The sequence below is a fragment of the Carassius gibelio genome, chromosome A9, assembly GCF_023724105.1.
Source record: "Carassius gibelio isolate Cgi1373 ecotype wild population from Czech Republic chromosome A9, carGib1.2-hapl.c, whole genome shotgun sequence".
In the NCBI taxonomy this organism is placed as follows: Eukaryota; Metazoa; Chordata; class Actinopteri; order Cypriniformes; family Cyprinidae; genus Carassius; species Carassius gibelio.
Genome location: NC_068379.1, coordinates 6,977,387 through 7,001,336, shown reverse-complemented (window position 1 = coordinate 7,001,336; position 23,950 = coordinate 6,977,387). Strand labels below are relative to the sequence as shown.

The following is a 23,950-nucleotide window of genomic DNA, read 5'->3' as shown; positions in this document are numbered from 1 at the left end:
TGTCATCAACAATATTAATTACATAAAATAATAATAAAAAGATGGCAGAATGAAACAAGCTGCTGTGAAAGCAGTATTTATGATAAAAATACAACCAAACAAACTAGTAAAACATTTATTTCCACACCAGCCCTGCACCAATTTTCAAGTTTACAGAAAATTCTTCCAAACCTAAAACACAATGCAAAGCAATTCAAAACCCAGATAAAACACCTGTGAAAAATTGAAATGGAACATTCCTTCATATTAACATTGGTACATTTGGCCTTTTCAGAAGGTTCCTCATTATTTATAAATCTTAAAAATTACTTATCAGTTTTGATGCAAAAGAATGCAGATACAGAGCAGAGCTGCTTGAGATGAACCGACAGTGGCTTCTAATGCAGCTTCTCCAAGTATTAAAGAGAGTATTGTTTGTGTCGGCCTTATTTCAACAGTTTGTCATGATGTCCACTGAGCAGCAGTGGTTCAATATGCTGGATGTGCCATGCTGCCATTCCATTGAGGAAGAACAGGAAAGTGGCAGTGAACTGGCCCCAGAAGGTCAGAGTAAACCCAAAGAGCGTTGCAGATGCCCCTAACAGGACTACAAATGTTGTGACCCCTCCGCCAGCCATCAAACCCGCCAGCAGCACCAGCCATGCCCCGAGGCTCCAGCGTTGACTGGAGTCCCTCCCTTCACTGGCCTGTGACATCACAAGCAACTCCAGTCCGAATATGGCACTGACCACAGCCAGAGTAATCACAGAACGACACGCAGCCAAGCCCACGCCCAGACCATCCACCCCTGCCTCCTCCAGGTGTCTAGTGCAGTTAGACGATGCTTTAAAACTCTGGGACCCCAACACAGAGCCCTGGTGCTCCTCCAGTGAGCAGAAATACCACAGGCCCCACATACGGCGGCCGTCGAGCAGCCAGTGACCATCACACACAGCAATAGATGAGAGGATGACAGACAGAAATGTACACAGGATAATAAGACCGCGGCAAAATAAGTCTAAAAAAAGAGGAGTGGATTTCTCACGTGGATCAGCCCCAACCTGGAGAGAAACAAGAGTTATCAGAAGAAATCTGATCCACATATATCACCATCAGATCCTGCTGGCCACTTATGTTATGCCCTTTCTGAAGACTGAACACTGCTAGACTGCTGGAAAATTCAATTGTTTACCTTAGGATATTATGTTTTTTTTTTCTGCAAAAAAAAACTAACTTTTCCCTTCTCACAACCATGTAAACAAGGCTCCATTTTTAGTCTTGGCGCTGAATATTATAGTAGCTTATCTTACCTTTTCATCCCAAGTAAATCAATGATTCCACTCTAAAGAATAACATAAACGTCAAATAGCCTAAACATTTAAAATACACAAAGGCATTACCCTGATTTTTATTGCCGTCATATTGAGTTCAACGAGACGTAAAGCTCAGACCAGGAGAAGCGAGACGAAGAAGCCAAGTCAACTCCAGTCGAAAGTACAGTATGATGTTAGTGTAACATTAACTGGCGTCAGTCAACAGAAGTAGTTCAGTCTATAAACCTGCCCCTCCCGGCTTTCTCCTTAGACACGCACATCACTGGCGCTTCGTGTGAATCAGATCTGTATGAAGGAGTTTCTTCAAATTTGGGCATTTTCATCCAAGGGATTTTTATTACAACTAATATTTTTAGTTTAATATATATATATATATATATATATATATATATATATATGAAGGTAGCAAAACTTTGGAAAGTTTATAATATGCATTCTATAATATAATAGGCATAGAAATACATGAGTTCATCTTTTTATTGTCACCGTTATGCATACATTAAATTTTTACCCTTGTCCCAGGCAATTTTAACTATTCATTAGAAAGCGAGCATCTAATTAAAGAGTAAATCAGACACACACACACACACACACACACACATATATATATTGTAAACAATATAGTCTGAAGTCTAAACTTGAATCAAAGCCTTAACATCTCACATGTGTTGTGCAAAAAAATACAAATAAATAATAAATCTTCAAATTATGCACAAAAATGTGTAAAATGTGCATTTATATAAAATGTGCCTTAGCAAGATTTTTTTCTTCCAAATGTTTTATGTCAATCACATACAGAGAATGCATTAGTGGACATATTCAAGGTGACTCATTTTTTATTTTTATTTTTAATAATACCAGTAGGCCTATAGTATCTCATCGTCTCATTTTTAGTCTTGTGTGGCTTTGATCCGTTTATAAACTTTTCCAGTAGCCTAGGTTGCTAGAACTATTTTAACAAATAACTAAGTACATATTTACATTTATTTCCGTTTTTCACTCAACACAATTAAAATGGCTTTATCTCACCAGTAACAAAAACAAACAAGCAACCTTAAGACACTGACCAGTCACTAGTAGCAGTTTAACTAGTATGTTTAAGTAATTAGTAAAATAATATGTTGTTGGTATCAAGCATGAAGCCTTAAACTTTGCTGAGAATGTTTCTCTTCACAGAAATCATTAATTTATTGATCATCAAATCTGCAATCCTACAGTTTAGCTCTAACCTTAATCAAACACACCGGAGTATGTTAATCAATGTCTTCAGGAACGTTAGAAAATCACAGGTAGGTTTGTTTGATTAGGTTTGGAGCTAAACTCTGCAGGAAAGTGGATCTCACGAGCCAGATTTGAGGATCACTGATCTAAACTGATGATTATCATAATTACTGACTGGCCAGGTCCCTTTTGGGTGACTGTTAGCCTAAAACATAATCATGCGATTTATAGTATCTATAGCGAAAAGACTTTGAGCCCTTTCCAGACTGAGGTGAAGACATTAGGTGGGATAGAAATCATGGAAAACTGGAAATGGTTGACATTGATGTTTACACACTCATCCACCTCATAAACCCATTGACTAGAGGGAAATATTTTAAAGCCCTGGCGTGTTGGTAAATATTTGGTCAGGTGATGTGAACAAATACCTCATAATAACTGCGATCTAATGACTGACAGGACATTGATAATATCAAGAACTGGCCACGTTACCGTTAAGGCAGACCTTATGAATTAGGAGTGATGGACAAGAAAAGTCATTCCTTGATATCAGTTACAGTCAGACTCAGGAAATCAGCTCACTTATAGTATAGAATATTGCTATTCTACAGAAATGCACAACTTCGTCTTGAATGAATTGAATCCAGCACTCATACAGTAAATCCTTTTTAATTATTTGATCAGGTTATTTTTTATCAAAATCTTTTATGGGGTCAGGGGTCATCTTATTCAGTGTTTATACGAAAATACAAAGCAAACATGGTTCTAGAAAAAGTGACTTTATAGCATTGTATAAATTTGAATACATTTGTGCTTTTCACTAGACGGTTGCTGGAGGACGATTTCTCTTGGCCTGAGAGGAATGTGCTTCTTCTCTCACACAGAACCGAGTCTGCCTGCTACGATGTAACTGTAACACCCTTGTGAGAGGACACACTGGAGGCCTAAAGGTGTTTTATGGGAGGACAGTACAGGTAAAGGCAGGCTGGCCGTGATGATATTAGATTCCGTATATCCCCTTCAGCTCCTCTACCTTGGCGATGTATGCTTTCATTGCATCCTCCTTACTCATACCTGAAAAGTGAAAGAGAGGATAAACAGTAAGACATACATACAATGAGTCTTGAGATCATTTACAGTTTTGTGTGTTAAGATGGTGAAAAAACAGTTGTAAAATGATATGTCACTGCCCCCTGCTGGTAGGGAGGAGAAACTGACCTTTCTTGGCATTCCAGGCATCCCATTTGGTCTTGCCAGCGAAATCGAACATGCCCGGTCGGGCTGTAAAAAAATAAAATTAAATACACATTTTTTAGAGCTGCAGTTTTGATTTTAGAAATAAACTACTTAGGCCACATTAATTTATTTACTTGAATTTTGACAAGGAAAAGCTCACCCATGTCAACGTCTCCTAAGGTGGCCTGTTTGTATAGACCGTAGATTTCCATCACCTCAGCGTCCGTTGGTTTCGTTTTCAGCTGTTTGACCTCCTCTGCTGCTTTCTGAAACTCAGCCTGTGATAAAACCAACAGAACACTATGAACAATCAGTCAGCAACACTGATTCAAGGTTCACAACTCTCTGAACTATGACTTATTTTGCTGTGCCACTACGGATTCTACAACATTTGTTTCACCTTTAACAAGTGATATATTAGACACTGGTGATACTTTGTGATATTCAAGACTAAAGACCCGTTCACACCAAGAACTATAAAAAAAAAAAACTAGAACGATATGTGTATTACATTACATTTACACAGCATAGATGCACTTCTGAAGAGGAATATAGGTTAATGCTACTCAGAGGTTGCATATCTGAAAAGGTGGAGCCAAGGCCTTACTTGGGGGGTGCAACTGATGCTGTAGCACCGGGCCCCGGGTCGAACGGACCGAGGCTTACTATAGGCTATGGATTGATACTAGGGACTGAGCAGGCATAATTAAATCTGGCTTTTATGCAGCATCCCATTTGGTCTTGCCAGTGAAGTTGCATCTTTACACAGTTTGAGCAGACACAAAGGTGGATCAGAGTGACATGCACACCAAGGCTTGTAACAGGAACCACACAACGTGCTCCAGTAAAACCAATGTCTTATCAGTGCAACATGCCATCAGATTTCAGTGCATAAAGACTAAACACAGACCCACTTCTCACACCTTCTTTAACTGACAAGTATTTTTGGAGAAGAACCGTTACAACTAACATTTTCACGTTATTATTAGGCCTATATTTATTTATTATTATTATTATTATTTAATGTGGTGCAGACAAAGTTCCTCTCCACATGCTCTAATACTAAACTAATCTACTTTCCACTTAAACGTATCTATTCTAAAGTTCTAAGAATATTGAATTAAAAACCCTTTTAGCTGATACAACTTCCAGCTGTTGAACAATAAATGAGTGTGACGTAAGGACGCAGGACGGAGGACGGAGCAGAGCACCGGTGCATATTTTCATTTTAACCCAAAAATGTATTTCCTGTCATCTTCTCGTCATTCCAAAATATGGCATTCATTTTGCCTTGCATAAATTAAGAATGCAAGTAGTAGCAGCACTTCACATTCCGCCACACCCACGTAGACATGCGCTTTCTTGAGCTCTGCATGCACATTATTATGCACATTATGCCCACCAGTGTCATTTACTAACGTTACGTGTATTGTAAAGTTGACTACTTATCATTCTCGATCGAGGTAAACCATCTTTAATCTTTAAGACATGAAAAACTAGAAAAACCAGATGCGCTCATTCAAACAGCACCATGTCGTTTTCTATGAGCGTCTTAAACACAGCACACTGACAACCATAGTTTGTAATGATCAAATACTCTCATATCAAACAAATGCGTCGTGTTTGCACACACTCACCTCAGACATGGTTGTAGATGTTTCAGTCTGGTACAATGATGTGTTTTGAAGACCCGCTTTGACAGTAGCAGCGTGACACTAGTGAGATTGCTGTAGTATCGGCTGCCACGCCTGAAGCCACGCCCCTTGCACTCCATTGGCTGCTGGAAAATGTACCGAGCAATCAGTCCAATCAAATTCACGAAAATGCAGGTCTTTCAACTTGGGTAACAGGCTCAGGCTAGGGATGCAAGATTGAGAGTATTGCGCAAATATAGAAATGCCTTTATTGCTACTCATTTCAACAGAAGTTATTTTTTACACTGACGTGCCTTATGATTATATATATATATATATATATATATATTATATATATGTGTATTTTTTCAGTGAATTCTGAATTCAGGGGTTTGGATAAACAATCGATCCATAGTTTTGCATGTAAACATGTAAACACCCCCCCCCCCCCACGAAAAAAAAACGATCATGACTAAAATAAGCCTATATAAATGTTTGTGTAACCAGCTTTTGTATTACACTTCTACGTTTGGAGTGCAAATACTCACATATAATGTTTTTTTGTGTGTGTGATTAACAACAGTATATTGATCTAAATATGTAAATTACCTTTAAATATTGTGTTTCCAAGCTTTAACTTTATTAAGTTTGAGTTATAGATGACATGTCCATCATGGTTCACCAGCAGCCTATAAACTGACTGTGTTATGCATGCTGGCCCTGTCCCATATTCAGAGCACTTGATGCATATACTTATTATGTTTACCCACACACACATAGTTACAATCAGTCTTTATGGTATTTTTGCATAGTTATCATACTAACTTTTTGATGGACGATAATTGTAATGGAGGTAAAGACGATTACAGCCCTGATAGCACACATACATCTGCAAGATTTCTGTTAACACATGTGCCCAAATTTTCCTAAATGGTTTCATGCAGTCATGATAATAGTGTGCTATGTGAACATTTTCTGCATTTATTTTCCCCGTGATTTTTTTTCTTCTTCTTGAAAATCGTATTTGAATGTCCGCACATATGTTGTATGCACCCTTCAATGTCAAATTTGAATACAGTAAAAAAAAAAAAAGTCAAAATGAGGTTATTTCTTAGAACAAGCAAAAAGAAGAATAATCTTATTTTACTAATAACTAATCTTATTTCAAACAGAAAAAATATTATCTTGCTTGCTTATTGCCTTTTTTTCCTAGAGTTCTTTACTGAAAACAGGACAATAATTTTTGTTTGTCTAAAAAATCCTTCTTGAGCAAAAGCATTAGAGAGAGTAAAAAAAAAAAAAAAATACTTTTCTTTTTTTGGCTTCATTTGGCATCTTACTCAAAATAACTGTTTTCAACATATCAATATTTATTCATAAACCCATTTATTATCTATAAAACTTGAAGAATATTTGATGCAAATCTAAAAAAAGCTGTATCTAGTTTATGATCTCTTGAATATGAAAATACAACAAACCCCAAATCCATTTTGACTTAAAGTTGTGGAACATTGTGTATCAAAAAGTTAAATGAAAATAAATAAATAAATAAGAAGAATTAGATATGTATATTTTCTGAAGAAAATGTGAGAGGGGCTTGCCATGGCAAAACCTGGCAATAATCGTGTTAGCATGTTGTACACCTCTGTGGCGCCCTACCTAGAAACTATTTCCCCAGCCGCCTCTGAGTCTATGTCATGATGCCACCAAAATGTAGGCAACATTGCAAGGGCTTTGACATAACTGAAATAGATCCAATCTGATTTGCTATAGTTATGCAACTTGTCAGTCCAGTTGGAAATAAGCTACTCGTAAAACAAGCCTTTGGACCGTTGAGATGTTTGTTTTTCGCTCCCACTTTTTTCCGCATTGAATGTGTCGCGTGCTGCATGTGTATCTATATTTCTGCAGCTCTATTGCTTTTTTGCCTGATTCTGCTGTTACCTGATCAACGCATCGGCTGATTTGGTCTAGATAGAATTGCATTTCTCAGAACCTGTTTTTATACAGTCTTTGCTCAGTATGTGTTGGAAGAAAACGATCCGATATTCGTTTTATAATTACAGAAGTACGATAAAACAGTGAAGTGGTTGCGTCTGCTCTGCTATCCTTAATTCTACTTCGTTCTAGGTTACTTTTTAATATTCTAGTCTGGCCTCTGCATGTTTAGTCCGTGTGGTTTGTAATGAGATCGGCTCGAGATGTGTGAAAATGCGGTTCTGACAGTTCAATCTTTTGAGCATCGCAACTTTAAACCGGTGGTTGTTAGTTTAGATCAGACGGTGGATGAGTTTGTTAAGCAAGGTAAACAGATTAACTAGCTGTATGACTGTATGTGTTTAATATAAACAGTGATAAGAGCTAAACTTCAGCGCTTCTCTCTCTTAAGACGGTGCATCATGAGCTGGATTGCCTCTGCCCTTTAAGAAGTTTGATTATGGCCAGTCTACTCTTACTAACTAAAAAATATAATATGAACAGTTATTGCATTAACACCCTGTTGCTGTGTTGTTGTTGCAGACACAATGAAAATCATACACCCATAGACAGTAAAAGATGGTGTAGCCATCTTTTCAGAAGTGAGGGGGACAGAAATTACACACACACACACACACACACACATACACATATATAAAACTTTATGATATAACATTTCTGCAATCTATATAGCTTACTAGTCAACAGTTTTTTAACAGTAAGATTTTTAATGTTTTGAAAGAAGTCTCTTCTGCTCACCAAGCCTGCATTTTTTTGATACAGCAAAAGCAGTAATATTTGGAAATATTTATACTATTTAAAATAACTGTTTTCTATTTGTATATATTTTAAATGTAATGTATTCCTGTGATCAAAGGTGAATTTTCAGCATCATTCCTCCTCCTTCAGTGTCACATTAATCAGAAATCATTCTTAATATGTATACAGTATAAAAACCATACTCCTATGGAGAGTCCCCACAAGGATAGCTGACCAGACAGTGTGTGTGTGTGTGTGTGTGAACGATTTTTTTAGATTTGGAAAAAACAAAACCGAAAATAACTGTTTTCATACAGCAATAGCTGGACGCTGTTGTCCATATTAAGAGTTTCCTGGTATGACTTTCTGCGCGAGAGCGCCCTCCGGCTTCGAGTATGAATGAAACACACACACACACACACACACACACAAAGAGCAGAAGAGTTCTCTGTGATGTTCATTTCCCCTTCTGGGTCCGAAAAAAGCATCAGGTCATTCGCAGACTATCCTGTCTCTTTGAGTTTAAATCTATATTTATTCACACCAGCTCTTGAAAACCTCTATACGAACACACCTGCCCGAAAAAGTGCAGGGGACGAATTTCCATGATGATAAAACTGGGGAGGACACGTCCCCAGCGTCATCTACGTCCCTGCACCAGGCACATGGCGCAAAGGTCTTTTTTTTTTACTGATCAACAACTTGTGGCATAAATTATGTAGCAATCGACATGATTACATTTGTTTAAAAATTGCATGCCGTAGGCCTAATCCTTTCATGATCACTCTGCTCCTTGTATTTCACTAAAGTATATAAATCTATACTTGATTGGTTAAAAAACAACCCAATTCCCATGATAAATTGTTGACATGACAAAATGATTAAATCTAACCTTAATAATATGTTTTTCATGATTTCAGACGAATGAGCTTGTGATGAGTTTAGAGGATGATGAAAAGTTGATTCTTCGTGCCGGCTGCAGGTTACGAGCATGTGGTGTTGGTATGCAATGTCATATTCAGGGCTTAATGATTCCGTGCACATTTTTATAGAATGCTAATCTAAATATTTTATTTTCATGTGCAATTATATTTCCTCATGTGCACAAAAATGAATAAAAACAAACAAATCTGTACCTGCTGAGTTCTTTATTTCAACACCTTTCCTCTTCTCACAACCAATGAGACAGAGATTGTATTCTTCAGAATGTCCGACTATGAAAAGTTCAAAGCCAATCCTAAGACAGAATGGTGATGAAGACCAGGATGCAACCGCATATTCACCAGAAACAAGCATGTGTGAAAAGTTCTTAAAGGGGGATAGAACCATATATATTAATTTAATTCATACTTTTTATATTTATTCTTACCATTCAAATACCTTCAGCGTGACAAATTTTGAGGGGAGATGTTTTCATGTTGTCAAGTGTAATTATTTTCTTGGGGAAATATCGGTGAATTTTTAATGCCAATTAATATTTTTTTATTTCATTTACCACAAATCAGGTGCCATATATCTAGTTTTGTTTGAATGACACCTTGGTAGTTGATTGCCATTTTGTTAAATAAATTTGAAGATATGAATCATGTTTTCGCAACATTTGATTAAAAGTTCAATTCAAAACTTCCTTTCCATAGCTCATCAGCAATAACAACAGCCAATCAGTCAAACCAAGGAAACGAAGTGAAACTATAAATGTATTAATACATAAGTTTGTTTAGTTCATGAAATGGTAATTATTGATACGCAGTATAATGTTGGCCTTCCTGTTAAAGATGGAGTTTGTCAGAGAAATTGAGTTTAAACATTGACTGGCCCTGAGGACAATCATCTGAGGTACTGACATATATAATAATATTAGGCATGTGTTAAGTCCTTTCAGTGCATAGAGAGAGTTACAATACCTCGGTACAAAGTATTTCAGTCTCTTTCCTGAAGCTAAAACTGTGTGGTATCGACCTAAGTTTTGAATTAATACATAGTTGTTAGACTCAAATATCAAAACAAAACACTGATGATGGCTTTTATACTCTAGGGAGCAGAATCAGAGAGAATACAATCAGAGAGGTACTGTGTGCGTTTGAAGAGAGCTGTAGTCTTTGTGCCTCTGAGAGATCACAGCTGATACACACTGCACCTAATAACACCAACATCCAACAATACTCAACTTTAATATAAAAATGTGCCTTATCTTATCTGTCTTTGCTTTTAGTCTTACAAAGATGAGACAGTATGACAGTCTCATATAATTGTTGTTCCCAGTTTAGATGAGGCTGAATTTAACTTAATTTAATACTTTTTCAACATTTTCCACTTGGCCAAAGTGCATATTGGCTGTAATGTGTTGACCAACTGTATATCTGCTTAACACTTCATTTTATACAAGTCCTTATTAATTAGAAAAAGCACGTGTTCTTTCCCAGAGTTCTATGGTATTCCATTAGGCACCACATGGTGGTGCTGTAACACTGGACAGTTGTGTTTACTCTCCCATCCCCGGCGGATTCGTGTCAGTCTGGTGAAGATGCATGGCAGAAGCAGGAAGCAACGGCACACCAGAACAATGCAGGGTAGAACGACAGCCAATAAGTAGCTTGGTGGCATGTAGAATGGATATGCCTCAATGTGGAAGGCAAAATCCCAGCCAAAGAAGAGTGTGTGCATTATGGACAGAGTCAGGGCAATGTAGCCCAAACCAGACTAAGGAAGAAAAGAGAGAAAACTTTAGTCAAAAAGCTATGATTGTGCTTTTGGGTTGAATGTGCTAATTTGCATGCTAATCAAAGACATTGCCAAAATGTTGTACATTTGAAATCATGCCACACTATCTGGTCAGTATCAGAGCAACATTTCATGTTTCCTCCTAGCCTAAAAATCAACTATCAATTAATTGTTGCACCAAAACTAGCTAGACACGACTTACATCAACATGTAATGTGACAGATCAAGTGCACCAAGCACATGGGAAATTCAGGTACCAGGAATAAACTAGGCCTGTAAGATTGTATGCAATAGCATGTACAAGTTTGTTCAACCCTGCTCCTGGAGAACCAGACCATTTCTCAATATGCATTGTGAGCTTGCATCCTTGTGTTCTCGTTCTAATGTCACAATCAGCTGATTTAGTTCAATTCAAATACTCAAGAAAGCAAGTAACAAGCATGCATGAAATTACCTGGTTACCAATATTGAGGATGCACCACATGAAGACCTGAGAGAATTAAAAATCCCAGACATCTGGCACCTAATGACATCTGTAATGTGTTGTGGGTGAACTATTCCTTTAATCCCCATTGTAGCATTGATTACTCATGTTATGAATGTGACTAGTTTCTTAATGTCAATCACCTTCTCTTCATTTGCCTGATCTGAATCCTTATCAAGTTGCTTACCTGTACTGTTTCTTTGACTTAATATCCTCACAGCCTCTGCATGCATCACCTTACCCTGAATTCTCATCTTTTTCTCTTTTCAGTACTTCACAGCCACCATAAGCCACACTTTGATTTCCACCACAATAACAACATCTGGGTTGCTCCTTGTGACCACACTGCTCATACTCATGATCTTACCCACATCTAGCACTTCTTCTTCTGCCCTTACGAAAAAGAAGTTTATTTAAGTGTGGTATTAGTATACTTCTTTTAAACTAAAAATAGGAAATGTGTACTTCTCAGAAATGGGCTTTATGTACTCCTCATAGATATACTTAAAATGACATTTAAGTGTACTTGACTTATACTTACAAAAAGTCTAAATATATTTGAGCTATACTCCTAGTATCCGTGTTTTCATTATTATACAGTAGAGGGCGCTAGTACACATTTTCCGTACAGAATTTCCAAAAAAAACACAAGTGAAGAAGAAAAAAGAAACACCAAATATTAACACATGTAATCTAACAGGATAAAATTACATGAAACAGCATCAAAACTGTACATTATCATCTTCAAATTCAACCATGACAAACAGAAATGGTTGTTAACTTAATTAATTATTATTAATTTGCAGGGCTTGTTTTTGTTTTACGGAGAGCTTGTCTCAACAGAGCAATAAGAGACCATTAACTACTACTCATCCTTTTAATTACACAAATGTCTCATTAAAAATGTATACACATTTATAAAACTAATCTGACATCAGGTAAAAACTACAGATGTTGGTTCAGTGTTTGTCAGCAAACCGGTTAAATTTTGAAACAGTTGTGACGTTATGAAGCCTCGTTTACTGAAATCATGTGACTGTGGCAGTTATGTGCTCTGAACCACTGTTTCTAGACAAATGAAAGCAAAGGTTTCAAAGATTTAAGAAGCAGTGCTTCAAAAGCACCCATCACTAATACTGGTTCAACAAAGCTCCAGCTAAAGTAGTTATATGTGATTAATGTGTTACAGCAGTGTTTACCAACCCTGTTCCTGGACGTTAACCAACCGTACAAATCGTAGAACGCTTCCTAATCAAACACACCTGAGTCAACTCAGCAGAGACACCAAGACCCGAATATGGGACAGATAAAGGGATATATCCTAAATGTGTGCTGCTGGTGTGCCTCCAGGAACAGGATTGGGAAACACTGTCATAGTGTACATGGCCTCACCTGTACAAACGTAAACTCTCTCCAGTTGAGAGTGTTGCCCACTGTTGGAAGGGAAGTGATGGCCAGTAAAGAGAGGACACCAAGACCCAAAACTCCACATGAAAGGTACAAGTCAGATCGCCAAACACCCAGCTCATCCCAGGGCTCCTCTGTACCTGCTTTAACCTGACAAACACACAGCAGACACTATACTTTAGTGAGACACATAAAGTGACACATTTAACATTTAAAGATCTTTATTCTCAGGCTGGCATACCTGTGTGTAGGCAGTATTGACAAGCCTGTGCACTGTTATTCTGCGCAGTGGCAGGCAAAGGCTGTAGACACCATGCAATGCTGCACAAAGGAAGCTCAGCAGGCCCAGTTGTTTCCTCCGCTGCATCCAGTTGTCCAACCAGGATGGGAAACGCCGGTACTTGGTGCCCCTCCAGAGCTGCAACCATGCAGCAAATAATCCTGGTAAGTAAACGAGTGCCAGGGTCACCAAGGCTACTGCTGGCAGGCTCTCTTCCACCAGGTCAAAAGCGAGACGGTAGAAAGCATTGTGTCCTTGTGCAAGATATGGCAGCAAAATTCCCCGCAGGAAACCGTAGCCATAGAAGAAGAGAAAAAGGAGGAAGGTGACGACAACCGGGCCACTCCAAGATGGGAATAGGCGCAATGGGGCGACCTCAATCTCTCGAGCAGCAGACAAGCCACCCATATCCACCGGGTGGAACCCCATCCGCCGAGCCAGCTGCACGACTTTCTTCTTCCCCTCTGTACTGTTACTGCAGATCATGACCTGTAATATGTAATAAGAGTTCAAATAACCCTGTATTTGTTTTCAGCAAATACACATAACACAACAGCAGCCCTGACCTGTCTGCTTCCATCATGAGCCCCAGTCTGCAACTCCCAGGTTGAAACCGTGTTAAAACCTTTGACCACTAGACTGTCTGGAAACAGCTCAGCCAGTCGTTCCGCATTGGACGGCCCATGGATATTCACTTTTGCGCCGTTACTTACATCCACAAGCACCTTCCCTGCCAGTGCAGACTGTAGCCCCAGCAAAGAGCAGTAATGCTCGGGGAACATGGCCATAAATACCAGGCACACTTGTGATAGAGCCCCCTCCTGGTTCCTCAACTCCACTCCGTCAGGGAACAGTCCTGATGGGATGCGATTCACACAGCGACTCCCAACCACCACTCGCACACCAGAAGCTACCAGCCGCACAGCCAGTGACCGAGAGAAGTCTCCAGAACCGAGTATGGCCACTGTAAGACCAGTTAGACGTACAGGTAGGGCATCAGAGGGGGCTTCAGAGTCTGAGAGCAATGGAGTTGTCATATCTTCCACCATAATAAACCTGAGAAGATGAGAGTGAGTTTAGGAAATTATATGCATTTATATTAGGTTAATGTTAGGTATTTATAAACTGCTGTCCTGTTACCATTAAAGTAATAAAGGCACAAATTCATATTCTTTTGAAGAATAGTATTAGCACATATAGTTCATTAATACAAGTGTATAACTAGTTTAGTGGTTTGTGCACCACATGAAAATCACACCAAATCAAAATCATTTAACATCCCACAAAATTCTGACACGCAGGAACTAACAATGCTTCCCCTTTCGAAAGCATAACAGGAAAACAAATAGATCATCTCATTCTATTTTCTCAATTTTAAACTCAATCATGTATGTTTATTTAATATTTACTTAATGTTTAAATGTGCCAAAATGACACAAGTTCTACATGGCTGATTATTGCCTATACAAATATTGGATTTCTTCTTTTAAATAAACACTGGATGACATTATTGCTGTTGTTACTGGTGGTGGTGTTAAAGTTTTTATTAGTTATTAGGGCTATTGTATTGGCCTGTTAAAAGTTTCTCTTTTTAGCATTTCAAATGAGTTGTAAGTTTCGCTTCTGCTGAAGGGGTGGAGTACAGACAGACCTTCTCTATTGTGCCTGCTCAGTCACAGCAATTGCTAAAATAACTTTTACATTCCATTTTTATATATTTTTCAAACATAAGTATTAATCCACATTCCACATCAGAAAATCCATTATACTACATGCTGATTTATCATGTACTCACCACTTTCGTATAACTTCACTTTCTCTGGTGACTCTTGGACTGGACTGTGCGGTTCCAGGTCTGGATAACAGAGGCGCTTCTGTTACTCTGTGCAATAGAGATATGAGACCGTGCAGAAAAAGACATGCCTTATCATAAACGGAACGTTGCTAAATTCTAGCGTCAAGTTAACAGCTGATTGGTCCGAGTGGTCAATCTGATATGACGTCTCGAGACCTTCCTTCGCGCTCCATAATCCTTGACGGCAAGAGAGAGACGTGCACTGCACTATGCCACGGGCCTTTCTTTTGAAGTGCGGCGCATCGAGTGTCTTTGGAGCTTCTATTTTGTAGAAGCGCACAGGGGACTCAGCTGACCCGGATCATACATTTGCAAACATCTGCACGGCCGCGATAAGGACGCGGCGATCATGAGCACCGCAGGTTTGTTACGCGACGAGGCGGTTTCTCGCTCCGCCGACTCTTCATGCGGCTCTAGCCGTACAAAGACTGTGTGTGTGTCCGTGCTGGCAGCACTGGTTCTCGGTATCGGGATACTGTGCGCGCTGGCGGCCGGTCCGCTCCATGCACAGTGCTTTATTGAGTGGTAGGCCTATGTACAGTATAGTAGCCTAGTCACATTTGACACAAATTTGATAAATGTCTGCATGCGTCACGCTTATTCTTGATTTCTAGACACATTTATTCTATAACATATTTAAAGTCGCTTTGGATAAAAGCGTCTGCTGATTAAATGTTAAATGTAAATTCTTGTATTGTATCTTTTATTGCATTGCATGTATATACATATGCTCATTAAATATATTATTTTCGACTTTAACCTCTTGTTTGTTTATTTGTTTATAAGGAAAATAGATATTCCTTGCTTTGACGTCTCCTCCCTCTTGGTCAATCAGATTAAAGAGTGGTCATCAGAAACATGTCCTGGGAAGAGTCAAAGATGCCTTTATTCTGTGAGTGTGTATATGAAAACACTTAAGAAAAGACTTGGCATTTATATTGTTTCATATGATGAATATATCAAATATTATGAATCCAGTGAAATTACTACTTACAAAAAAAGTATAGTGGTCAGATGGTGAGACCATAGTTATGAATTATTACCATGCTGAACACCCAAACGTGTGATTTCATAAAAAAAAAAAAAAAAAAAAAATATATATATATATATATATATATATATATATATATATATATATATATATATATATATATATATATATATATATATATATATATATATATATATATTAAATAATAATTAACAGCATGAAAGGTAGCTAGCTAGTTTAAAATACACTAAATGGTGGACAAGCACAAACAATAAGGGCTTAAGAGGAAAGAGGGTTGAGTAGTTAGTTGCAAAAAAATAAAAAATAAATTACAACTTGTGTTAACCTAGTGTGAATGACAAGGGGATAATATTAACAGTTGTATGTCTTTGGATGAGAACAGCAATGTATCTAGGATAACATTTACAGGACTGGCCATTTTTCTTGTCCATGATGCTGGTATACCTGTATGCTTATCGTGATAATTAAAATGTATTCCGGTTCATATCTTTAGCTGGTGTCTGTAAATGCAGAGGACATCACTGCTACACACACCACTCCAGTGATGAGGTTTGTGGATGACATCACCTTTAACCTCAGCAGTCCACACCCAGATTCCTGTGATGTTCAGGTGAGTGGCACATTAGCTTTCTCACAAAAGTGGGCACACTGTATTTTAATGCTGTGATTGCAGTATTTGTGAATGTCTTGACAATAATTAAATCTTACCAGAGCAGTCTTGGAAACATTCAGTCGTTCTCTTGTTTCTGAATCCCTCCTCAGGGCCGGTCAGTCTCTCAAAGCTGGTATGCCATTTTAGACTCCGGAACAAACTACCTGAACATGTACAACCTCATGAGAGGTGAGTAAAATAAACTGAGTGTGAACACAGCTTATGTTGTGCTGAATAAAGACTGTTAAGTTTTAAAGGGATAGTTCAATCAAAAATGAAAATAACCCTATGATTTCCTCAGCAGATGCATCCTAGGTGTATATGACTTTACTCTTTGCGACAAATCCATTCAGAGTTCTGTATAACAAAAAATTCCTGGCTCTTCCAAACTTTATAATGGCAGTGAATGGGTGTTATTTTTCAATAATCCAAAAGAAGTCCAATTAAGTGCATCCATCCATCATAAAAAAGTGTCCCACATGTCTCTGGGGGGTGAATAAAGGCCTCCTAAAGCTAATCAATGCATTTTTGTAAAGAAAATATCCATATATACAACTTTATAAATCGCAATTTCTGTTCTGTTCTGGCGGACGTAGGCATAAGTGAGAAGTGACGAACGCAGAAGTGCAGTGGAGAGAGCAAAACAAAACAGTTTTTGTAAAGAAAAATGTCGGATTTTGATATTTCCTTTGCTAAACAAATGCGATTCTCTTGTCTACACATGTACGACAGTTAGAAGAAGCTAGAGATTACTGTTTATAAAGTTTCACATAAGGATATTATACTTACAAAAATGCACTGTTTTGCATCAGGAGGTTTTTGTTAACCCCCCAGAGTCTGGGTGACACTATTTATGATGGATGGATGCACTATATTGGACTTCTTTTGGACTATTGAAAAATAACACCCATTCACTGCCATTATAAAGCTTGGAAGAGCCAGGACATTTTTTTTTAAATAACCCCAATTGTATTTGTCTGAAGAAAGTCATATACACCTAGGATGCTTTGAGGTTAAGTAAGTAAGTCCTGGGGTAATTTTTATTTTTTGGTGAACTATTCCTTTAATAACATAATTGACCAACCCTGCCCTTCCAACTGTTTCTGTCAACCATAGTATCAGAAAAGAATTGGGCATAGCTCTTTTCTAATGGAAGTCTTAGAAAAGTGCTGTATTTTCTCTTTTTCAAATAAATTTGAAGAAGTCAACTAGGCCTAAGTGTTAACCCTCTTTCTTCAAAAGAACGTAGAATATAAGAACAACTACATTTGCTCCAGAGTTCATAATTAATTCATGTATTAATTCAACTAATTGGTGTTGTTAGTAACTCAGAATTACAATTTATTGTACCATCGCAAATCTTTTGGTGAAACTTTGAAAACAAGTGTGTTCATGTGCAATAGTGCAATGAACCACATTCAAATGAAGCTTCTCTCATGTCAACTACTGTGACTTTCTGTCTTCCATGGAACATAAAAAGAGAAGATTGTGAGAGTACTGTCCCTCTGCATGTATAGTGAATTGAGGACAGGAGTTTTCAAGCAAAAAAAAAAAAAATGTATGACTCATGCTACCTAATCTTCTGAACTAATTTGATATCTTTTTGACAAAACAATCCAATATTCATGACATTATTCACTGATAATCTTCCCCTCCAGTGGGATGTTAACTGTTGTGACTGAATCACTGAGTCAATGAACCAGATCAGTTCGGATTCTTGAACAAATCACTCAAGAGTGGTTTAGTTTACTGAAAAGTGAATGAAAAGATCTGACTCATTCATTCATAAAATGGACATTCATGCACGTCACATGAACATGAATGCATCTGAACTCTTCATGTTCTGTTCACTACATAAAATTAGAATTTAGGTCCGGCATTCATGTGAACCACTTTGATTGTACCATTACAATTTTATTTCTTAATAAAAAAAAAAATTCGAGCCTGACAGCCCCATTCACTTTCATTTGAATAATACCTACAAGTGATCAGAACATCCACATCATTTCTCCTTTTGTCTTACACATAAGAATTTCTGTTATATATATAAACATGACAGTGAGTAAATAATGACAGAAGTAAAATTTTTGGATGAACTAACATACAGTAAAATATGTCTCTCACACACTCTCTTTCTTTTTGTGTGTGTGTTGCAGGTAGTGGTCTCTCATCTTCTCCTAGTTTTACTGAATCTACCAGTGACAGACTGTGTACCCAGTTCACCTCCACACGACAGAAACTTCCCCCATAAGCAGCCTGCACACATCTGGATCTAACCATATTAATAGAACAAATACATACATAAGCGATTTTAGTGGTTGTACACCAAATGTGTTTTTGATCACCACATGTAAAGGGTGAAACATTTTTATCAGTGAAAGACAAAGTAAAGACTGAACGTTGACATCAGCATCAATTAGCAATCTCTCCTTGGTTCAGAATAGAAAACTGATTTTAACCTTTTTCGTTATCATTGGACTAAACTGTGACAATATATCTGAATTCCTTTACTACTGTAGTCACAGTCCTAAACCATAACTCTCATTAATCCCCATCCAGTTATTAAATGATGTACATTTCTCTCATACAGGGTTCTGTTTGTTTGTTTTTATTTGGCAGAGTTTATGAATAAAGAAGCATCTATCAAAAGGTCTCAATGAAATTTTGGTTGAAGGCAACTTTTAAGTTAAGACATCAATTACATTGAACTGCTATTATTTATTGAAAGCTTTTGCAACAAGACTTTATTATCAATATTCATGATATGAGCACTTCTGGTTAGATGCCAACTGCATTACGTTGCCTTGTACCTTACATGTGCAATGATAATAAAGTTTTATTTTATACATTTTTGCATAATTGATTCTGTGATCGATCACGTCTGTTTAAGAATGCCGTGAACGAGCACTTATCCTATACTATACAGATGGATTATGTAATAAGTGTATGTACACTATAAGCAAAACTATGAACATCATTTACCCTAGTGCAATGGACAGTAAAAAAGTGCCTAGAAAAATATTTGAGTGTGCAAACTGATTATTCAGTATTCTGGATAAACAGACAGTAGTGCAAGTAATAAAAAGTGAACTGTTTTGTTTGTTTGTTTGTAAACCAGATGTAGTGTCGAGGAGGGGTTAGAAGTGTGTGTGTGTGTGTGGGTGTTGGCCGGGTTGGGGGGGTGGGTTCAGAGGTGCTCATGAAGCACCTCCAGGAGAGCAGGAGGTTAATCTAACAGCCTATGATCAGGGTGAGAGGAGTCCTTAAGAAGGCAGCGAGCTCAAATTTGCGTTGGGCAGTTTTCACCACCCTCTGCAGTGCCTTGCAGTCAGCAACTGAGCAGTTCCCATACCAGACTGTGATGCAACTGGTTCTCTCGATCACACACCGGTAGAAGTTCACCAGCACGGCTGAAGACAACTGGTTCTTCTTTAGTGTCCTAAGGAAGAAGAGGCACTGGTGAGCCTTCTTGACCAGACTGGAGGTGTTTGTGGTCCAGGACACAGGGGTGTGTCTAGAGCATTTTCAGTGGGGGGTTGGGGCAATGCTGGGGCACTGCCTCCAAATGGGGTGGCCGCAGGTGAAAAAAAAAAAAATTCTACAGTATATTACGTAAATCCTATTGATTTTTTTCTTTTTTTTTAACAGTAGATTTAATCTTCAAAAATGACCTTGTTGTATGATTTATGTATTTTGAATTCTCCCTTCAGATTAGACTATGGAACTGTAGTGTTACTTGTTTAGAATTAAAAATGTTATTTGCTTTTAATTTATGTCATTATGTCCTTTTTGAGCAAGCATCTTATACATATATTAGACCAATTCGTCAAGTCTGCCTAGGAAACTCAAAATTGGATTAAAAATTAAACTATGCTATAAATACTTGGATTATTATATTATTATATTATTTGTAAGTTGCTTTGCTAAAGGAATAAATGAAGGTAAATGTTGTATATCTTTTAAAAAGTTTTTAGGCAGCTGATTGTACCCTTGGCTGAGAGGACAGCATCTGTGCATTTAGTTACCAGTGAATGTTTGCATTAATTTTTTGCATTCTGCTCCATTATTCTCAAAGGCAAATGATTGTCTGCTTGTTTAGATGGTTTCAAAGATTTGTTTTACTAATTCTGATTTGCATTTCCAAAAAAAACAACAACAAAAAAAAACAAAAAAATAATCCATTTGGTCTAATCACGTTATGACACATTTCTTTTTTTCTTTTACAACTGGACAGTAAGTTGGTTGAGTTTGCCTTTTACTTGGTCATAGATAGTAATAAATGAATATTTCTGTGTATTAGTCGTTTGACGTTAATTTCATGCATGCTTGAATAACCAGTTACCATTCTGAAGGGTTATAACAGAGCAAATAAAAATTAAACTGTATTTTTTTTTTTTTTTGATGTGACATACAGCCAAGTATGGTGACCCATACTCAAAATTCATGCTCTGCATTTAACCCATCTGAAGTGCACACACACACACACCGTGAACACACACCCGGAGCAGTGGGCAGCCATTTATGCTGCGGCGCCCAGGGAGCAGTTGGGGTCCAGGGCCTTGCTCAAGGGCACCTCAGTTGTGGTGTTGAAGGTGGAGAGAGCGCTGTACCTTCACACCACCCACCTACAATCCCTGCCATTTGGATTTTGGATTACGAGTCCAAATCTCTAACTATAAGGCTACGACTATTTGCATATTGTTTAGATGAGAAGCAAATCTGGAATCATTTAAAACAAGCTGGAAAACACACACTCATAACTTAAGTTAACTTAAAGAACTCATTATTTTGAAGTAAAGATTTATCTTAAAATAACACATTAGCAAACCATATAAACTTTTCACACATACTGTGTGTTCATGATAGCAGCCAGAAAATTATATTTGTTACAGACAATGCATTTTCACAGTAGTTCATTAAGGCAAACTGTGTTCTTGCATGTGTTCATAAAAGAAACTCATTTAAGTACTAACCTAATTAAACATGAACACATCTGTCCATTTTTTCATCTTGCAAAATTATGGTTAAAATAACACTTTATTTCACATATTATCAAGTCCCATGCAAAACATGATGCAAGTTGGAATCGTGTTTCCAGGTTTGCTACTTTTAAACAACAATAATCACAACCACAGCTCACATGGATAAAGACAATGAAATTGTGAAAATCTTTGTTTAACTTGGCTTAAGTACATTGAAGCTAAATCCATTTTTCATGCCATATTTCCCTGTCACAAGTATCTTTCTTAGAAATATTATAAGGTTTATTTGATTGATTAAATGCACCTATTATGTATTGATTCAAGTCCGAATTACAATTTATTGTACCATCGCAAATCTTTTGGTGAAATTTTGAAAACAAGTGTGTTCATGTGCAATAGTGCAATAAACCACATTCAAATGAAGCTTCTCTCATGTTGTTCTAAACTACTGTGACTTTCTGTCTTCCATGGAACATAAAAAGAGATTTTGAGTAGACTACTGTCCCTCTGCATGTATAGTGAATTGGGGACAGGAGTTTTCAAGCAAAAAAAAAAAAAATGTATGACTCATGCTACCTAATCTTCTGAAGTAATCTGATATCTTTTTGACGAAACAATCCAATATTCATGACATTATTCCCTGATAATCTTCCCCTCCAGTGGGATGTTAACTGTTGTGACTGAATCACTGAGTCAATAAATTAAACTCAAGAACCAGATCAGTTCGGATTCTTGAACAAATCACTCAAGAGTGGTTTAGTTTACTGGACAAATGAAAATATCTGACTCATTCATTCATAAAATGGACATTCATGCATGTCACATGAACATGAATGCATCTGAACTCTTCATGTTCTGTTCACTACATAAAATTAGAATTTTGGTCTGGCCTTCAGATGAACCTGATGGTACCTTTACAAATTTTTTTTTTTTCTAGCCTGACAGCCCCATTCAATTTTATTTGCATGATACCTACAAGAGATCAGAACATCATAATTTACCCTTTTGTGTTACACATAAGAATTTCAGTCATATATGAGCATGACAGTGAGAAAATAATGACAGAAGTTACATTTTTGGATGAACTAACATAAAATATGTCTCTCACACACTCTCTTTCTTTTTTTGTTGTTTGTGTTGCAGGTAGTGGTCTCTCATCTTCTCCTAGTTTTACTGAATCTACCAGTGACAGACTGTGTGCCCAGTTCACCTCCACACTACAGAAATTTAACAATAACGTGAGCCAAAAACAGTAACAGCAGTTTTAGCACATATACATATACCGTATGCTAAAACTGCTGTTAGTGTGACACCAGTATTCTAAAACTACATGCAGAATGCATTTTTTGCCTAGAAAAGAGACTTCAGTAAATGACTTCAACCAACATATTGAATTTCTACAGAAAGACAGGCTATTTTTTTATTATCCTTTTAAAAAAAAAATATGATTTAAACAAAATATTTGGATAGACAAATAATTCCCAGTGTATGTGTAATGTGTTGTGGCTTGTTTCACTTCTGCTCGATGTACTGTTATTTTACATTTGACAGAGTAACGCTACTTGTCTACCTTTGATTAATTCCTTCTGCTTTTATTATTCTTGTTTGCAAGTTGTTTTGCCTAAAGGCTTTGCTAAAGGAATAAATGAAGGTAAATGTAAATGTTGTAGTTCTTTTCAAGTTTTTAGGCAGCTGATTGTACCCTTGGCTAAGAGGGCAGCATCTGTGCATTTAGTTACCAGTGAATGTTTGCATTAATTGTTTGCATTCTGCTCCATTATTTTTTTCAAAGGCAAATGATTGTCTGCTTGTTTAGATGGTATTAAAACTTTGTTTTACTAGTTCTGATTTGCATTTCCAAAAAACAACAACAACAAAAACAGTCCATTTGGTCTGTTGACATGAGATAAAGTCACATTATGACATGATTATGGTTATGATTATGATTTTGCCATTTAGTTGGTAAAAGATAGTAATTAATTAATATTTCTGTATTACTCTGTGTAGTTTTGTGTGCAAAATATACATGACAACTATCTAACAATTCACTTTTTGACAACACCTTGCACTTCTGTTTCTGTAAGGCAATGGATGTTTCATTTCATCCATGCTTGGATAATTGGTAACCATTTCGAAGGGTTATTAACAGAGCAAATAAAAAGCAAACTGTATTTGCATATTGTTTAGGTGAGAACCAAATCTGCAACCATTTAAAACAAACTGGGAAACACACACATTTATAAATTAAGTTAAACGTATAGTTCACCCAAAAATGAACCATCAGCAAGCTATCCTAGGTGTATATGACTTAATTCTTTCAGACGAATCCAATCGGAATTGTATAAAAAAATGTCTTCGCTCTTCCAAGCTTTATAATGGCAGTGAATATTGTCAATAGTCCAAAAGAAGTACAATAA

The 23,950-nt window shown here is 37.2% G+C and overlaps 3 protein-coding genes and 1 pseudogene across 6 annotated transcripts; 1 reads left to right on the top strand and 3 right to left on the bottom strand.

The window, feature by feature from the left end:
• Positions 1–101: 101 nt before the first annotated feature.
• Positions 102–3,046, bottom strand: LOC128019556 (voltage-dependent calcium channel gamma-like subunit). The gene is made up of 2 exons (XM_052605615.1): positions 1,380–3,046; positions 102–1,040 (listed from the first exon to the last, which is right to left on the bottom strand). Exons 1-2 carry the CDS (start codon positions 1,398–1,400, stop codon positions 426–428), a joined length of 636 nt encoding a protein of 211 aa, XP_052461575.1. The 5' UTR covers positions 1,401–3,046; the 3' UTR covers positions 102–425.
• Positions 3,047–3,187: 141 nt separating this feature from the next.
• Positions 3,188–5,562, bottom strand: LOC128019558 (acyl-CoA-binding protein). Its single transcript, XM_052605616.1, has 4 exons — positions 5,408–5,562; positions 3,931–4,048; positions 3,753–3,815; positions 3,188–3,608 (listed from the first exon to the last, which is right to left on the bottom strand). Exons 1-4 carry the CDS (start codon positions 5,414–5,416, stop codon positions 3,535–3,537), a joined length of 264 nt encoding a protein of 87 aa, XP_052461576.1. The 5' UTR covers positions 5,417–5,562; the 3' UTR covers positions 3,188–3,534.
• A 1,706-nt stretch (positions 5,563–7,268) lies between these two features.
• LOC128019557 (UPF0538 protein C2orf76 homolog) lies at positions 7,269–9,394 on the top strand (annotated as a pseudogene).
• On the bottom strand, positions 9,274–14,971 carry steap3 (STEAP family member 3, metalloreductase). 4 transcript variants are annotated; one of them, XR_008185200.1, is made up of 6 exons: positions 14,828–14,971; positions 13,599–14,088; positions 12,994–13,521; positions 12,738–12,902; positions 11,533–11,738; positions 10,704–10,840 (listed from the first exon to the last, which is right to left on the bottom strand). XR_008185200.1 is itself a non-coding variant. In XM_052605608.1 (5 exons), exons 2-5 carry the CDS (start codon positions 14,079–14,081, stop codon positions 10,568–10,570), a joined length of 1,449 nt encoding a protein of 482 aa, XP_052461568.1. In that variant the 5' UTR covers positions 14,082–14,088; positions 14,828–14,971; the 3' UTR covers positions 9,274–10,567. The 4 variants fall into 4 exon arrangements, 3 of the variants coding, with proteins under 3 accessions (XP_052461568.1, XP_052461569.1, XP_052461570.1); XM_052605608.1 differs by lacking the exon at positions 11,533–11,738 and having other exon boundaries at positions 9,274–10,840; XM_052605609.1 differs by lacking the exon at positions 10,704–10,840 and having other exon boundaries at positions 10,848–11,738.
• Between the last annotated feature and the right edge of the window lie 8,979 nt (positions 14,972–23,950).

Excerpts from the sequence above, each read along its gene's own strand:
- LOC128019556 (XM_052605615.1), bottom strand. The coding sequence starts at position 1,400 with ATGACGGCAATAAAAATCAGG. Across the intron at positions 1,041-1,379 it reads TGACGGCAATAAAAATCAGG|GTTGGGGCTGATCCACGTGA; the intron begins GTAATGCCTTTG and ends GTTTCTCTCCAG.
- steap3 (XM_052605608.1), bottom strand. The coding sequence starts at position 14,081 with ATGGTGGAAGATATGACAACTCCATTGCTCTCAGACTCTGAAGCCCCC. Across the intron at positions 13,522-13,598 it reads CTCATGATGGAAGCAGACAG|GTCATGATCTGCAGTAACAG; the intron begins GTCAGGGCTGCT and ends TACATATTACAG. Across the intron at positions 10,841-12,737 it reads GAGAGTTTACGTTTGTACAG|TCTGGTTTGGGCTACATTGC; the intron begins GTGAGGCCATGT and ends TTTCTTCCTTAG.
- LOC128019558 (XM_052605616.1), bottom strand. Across the intron at positions 3,816-3,930 it reads CTTAGGAGACGTTGACATGG|CCCGACCGGGCATGTTCGAT; the intron begins GTGAGCTTTTCC and ends ATTTTTTTACAG. Across the intron at positions 3,609-3,752 it reads TGCCTGGAATGCCAAGAAAG|GTATGAGTAAGGAGGATGCA; the intron begins GTCAGTTTCTCC and ends TTCACTTTTCAG.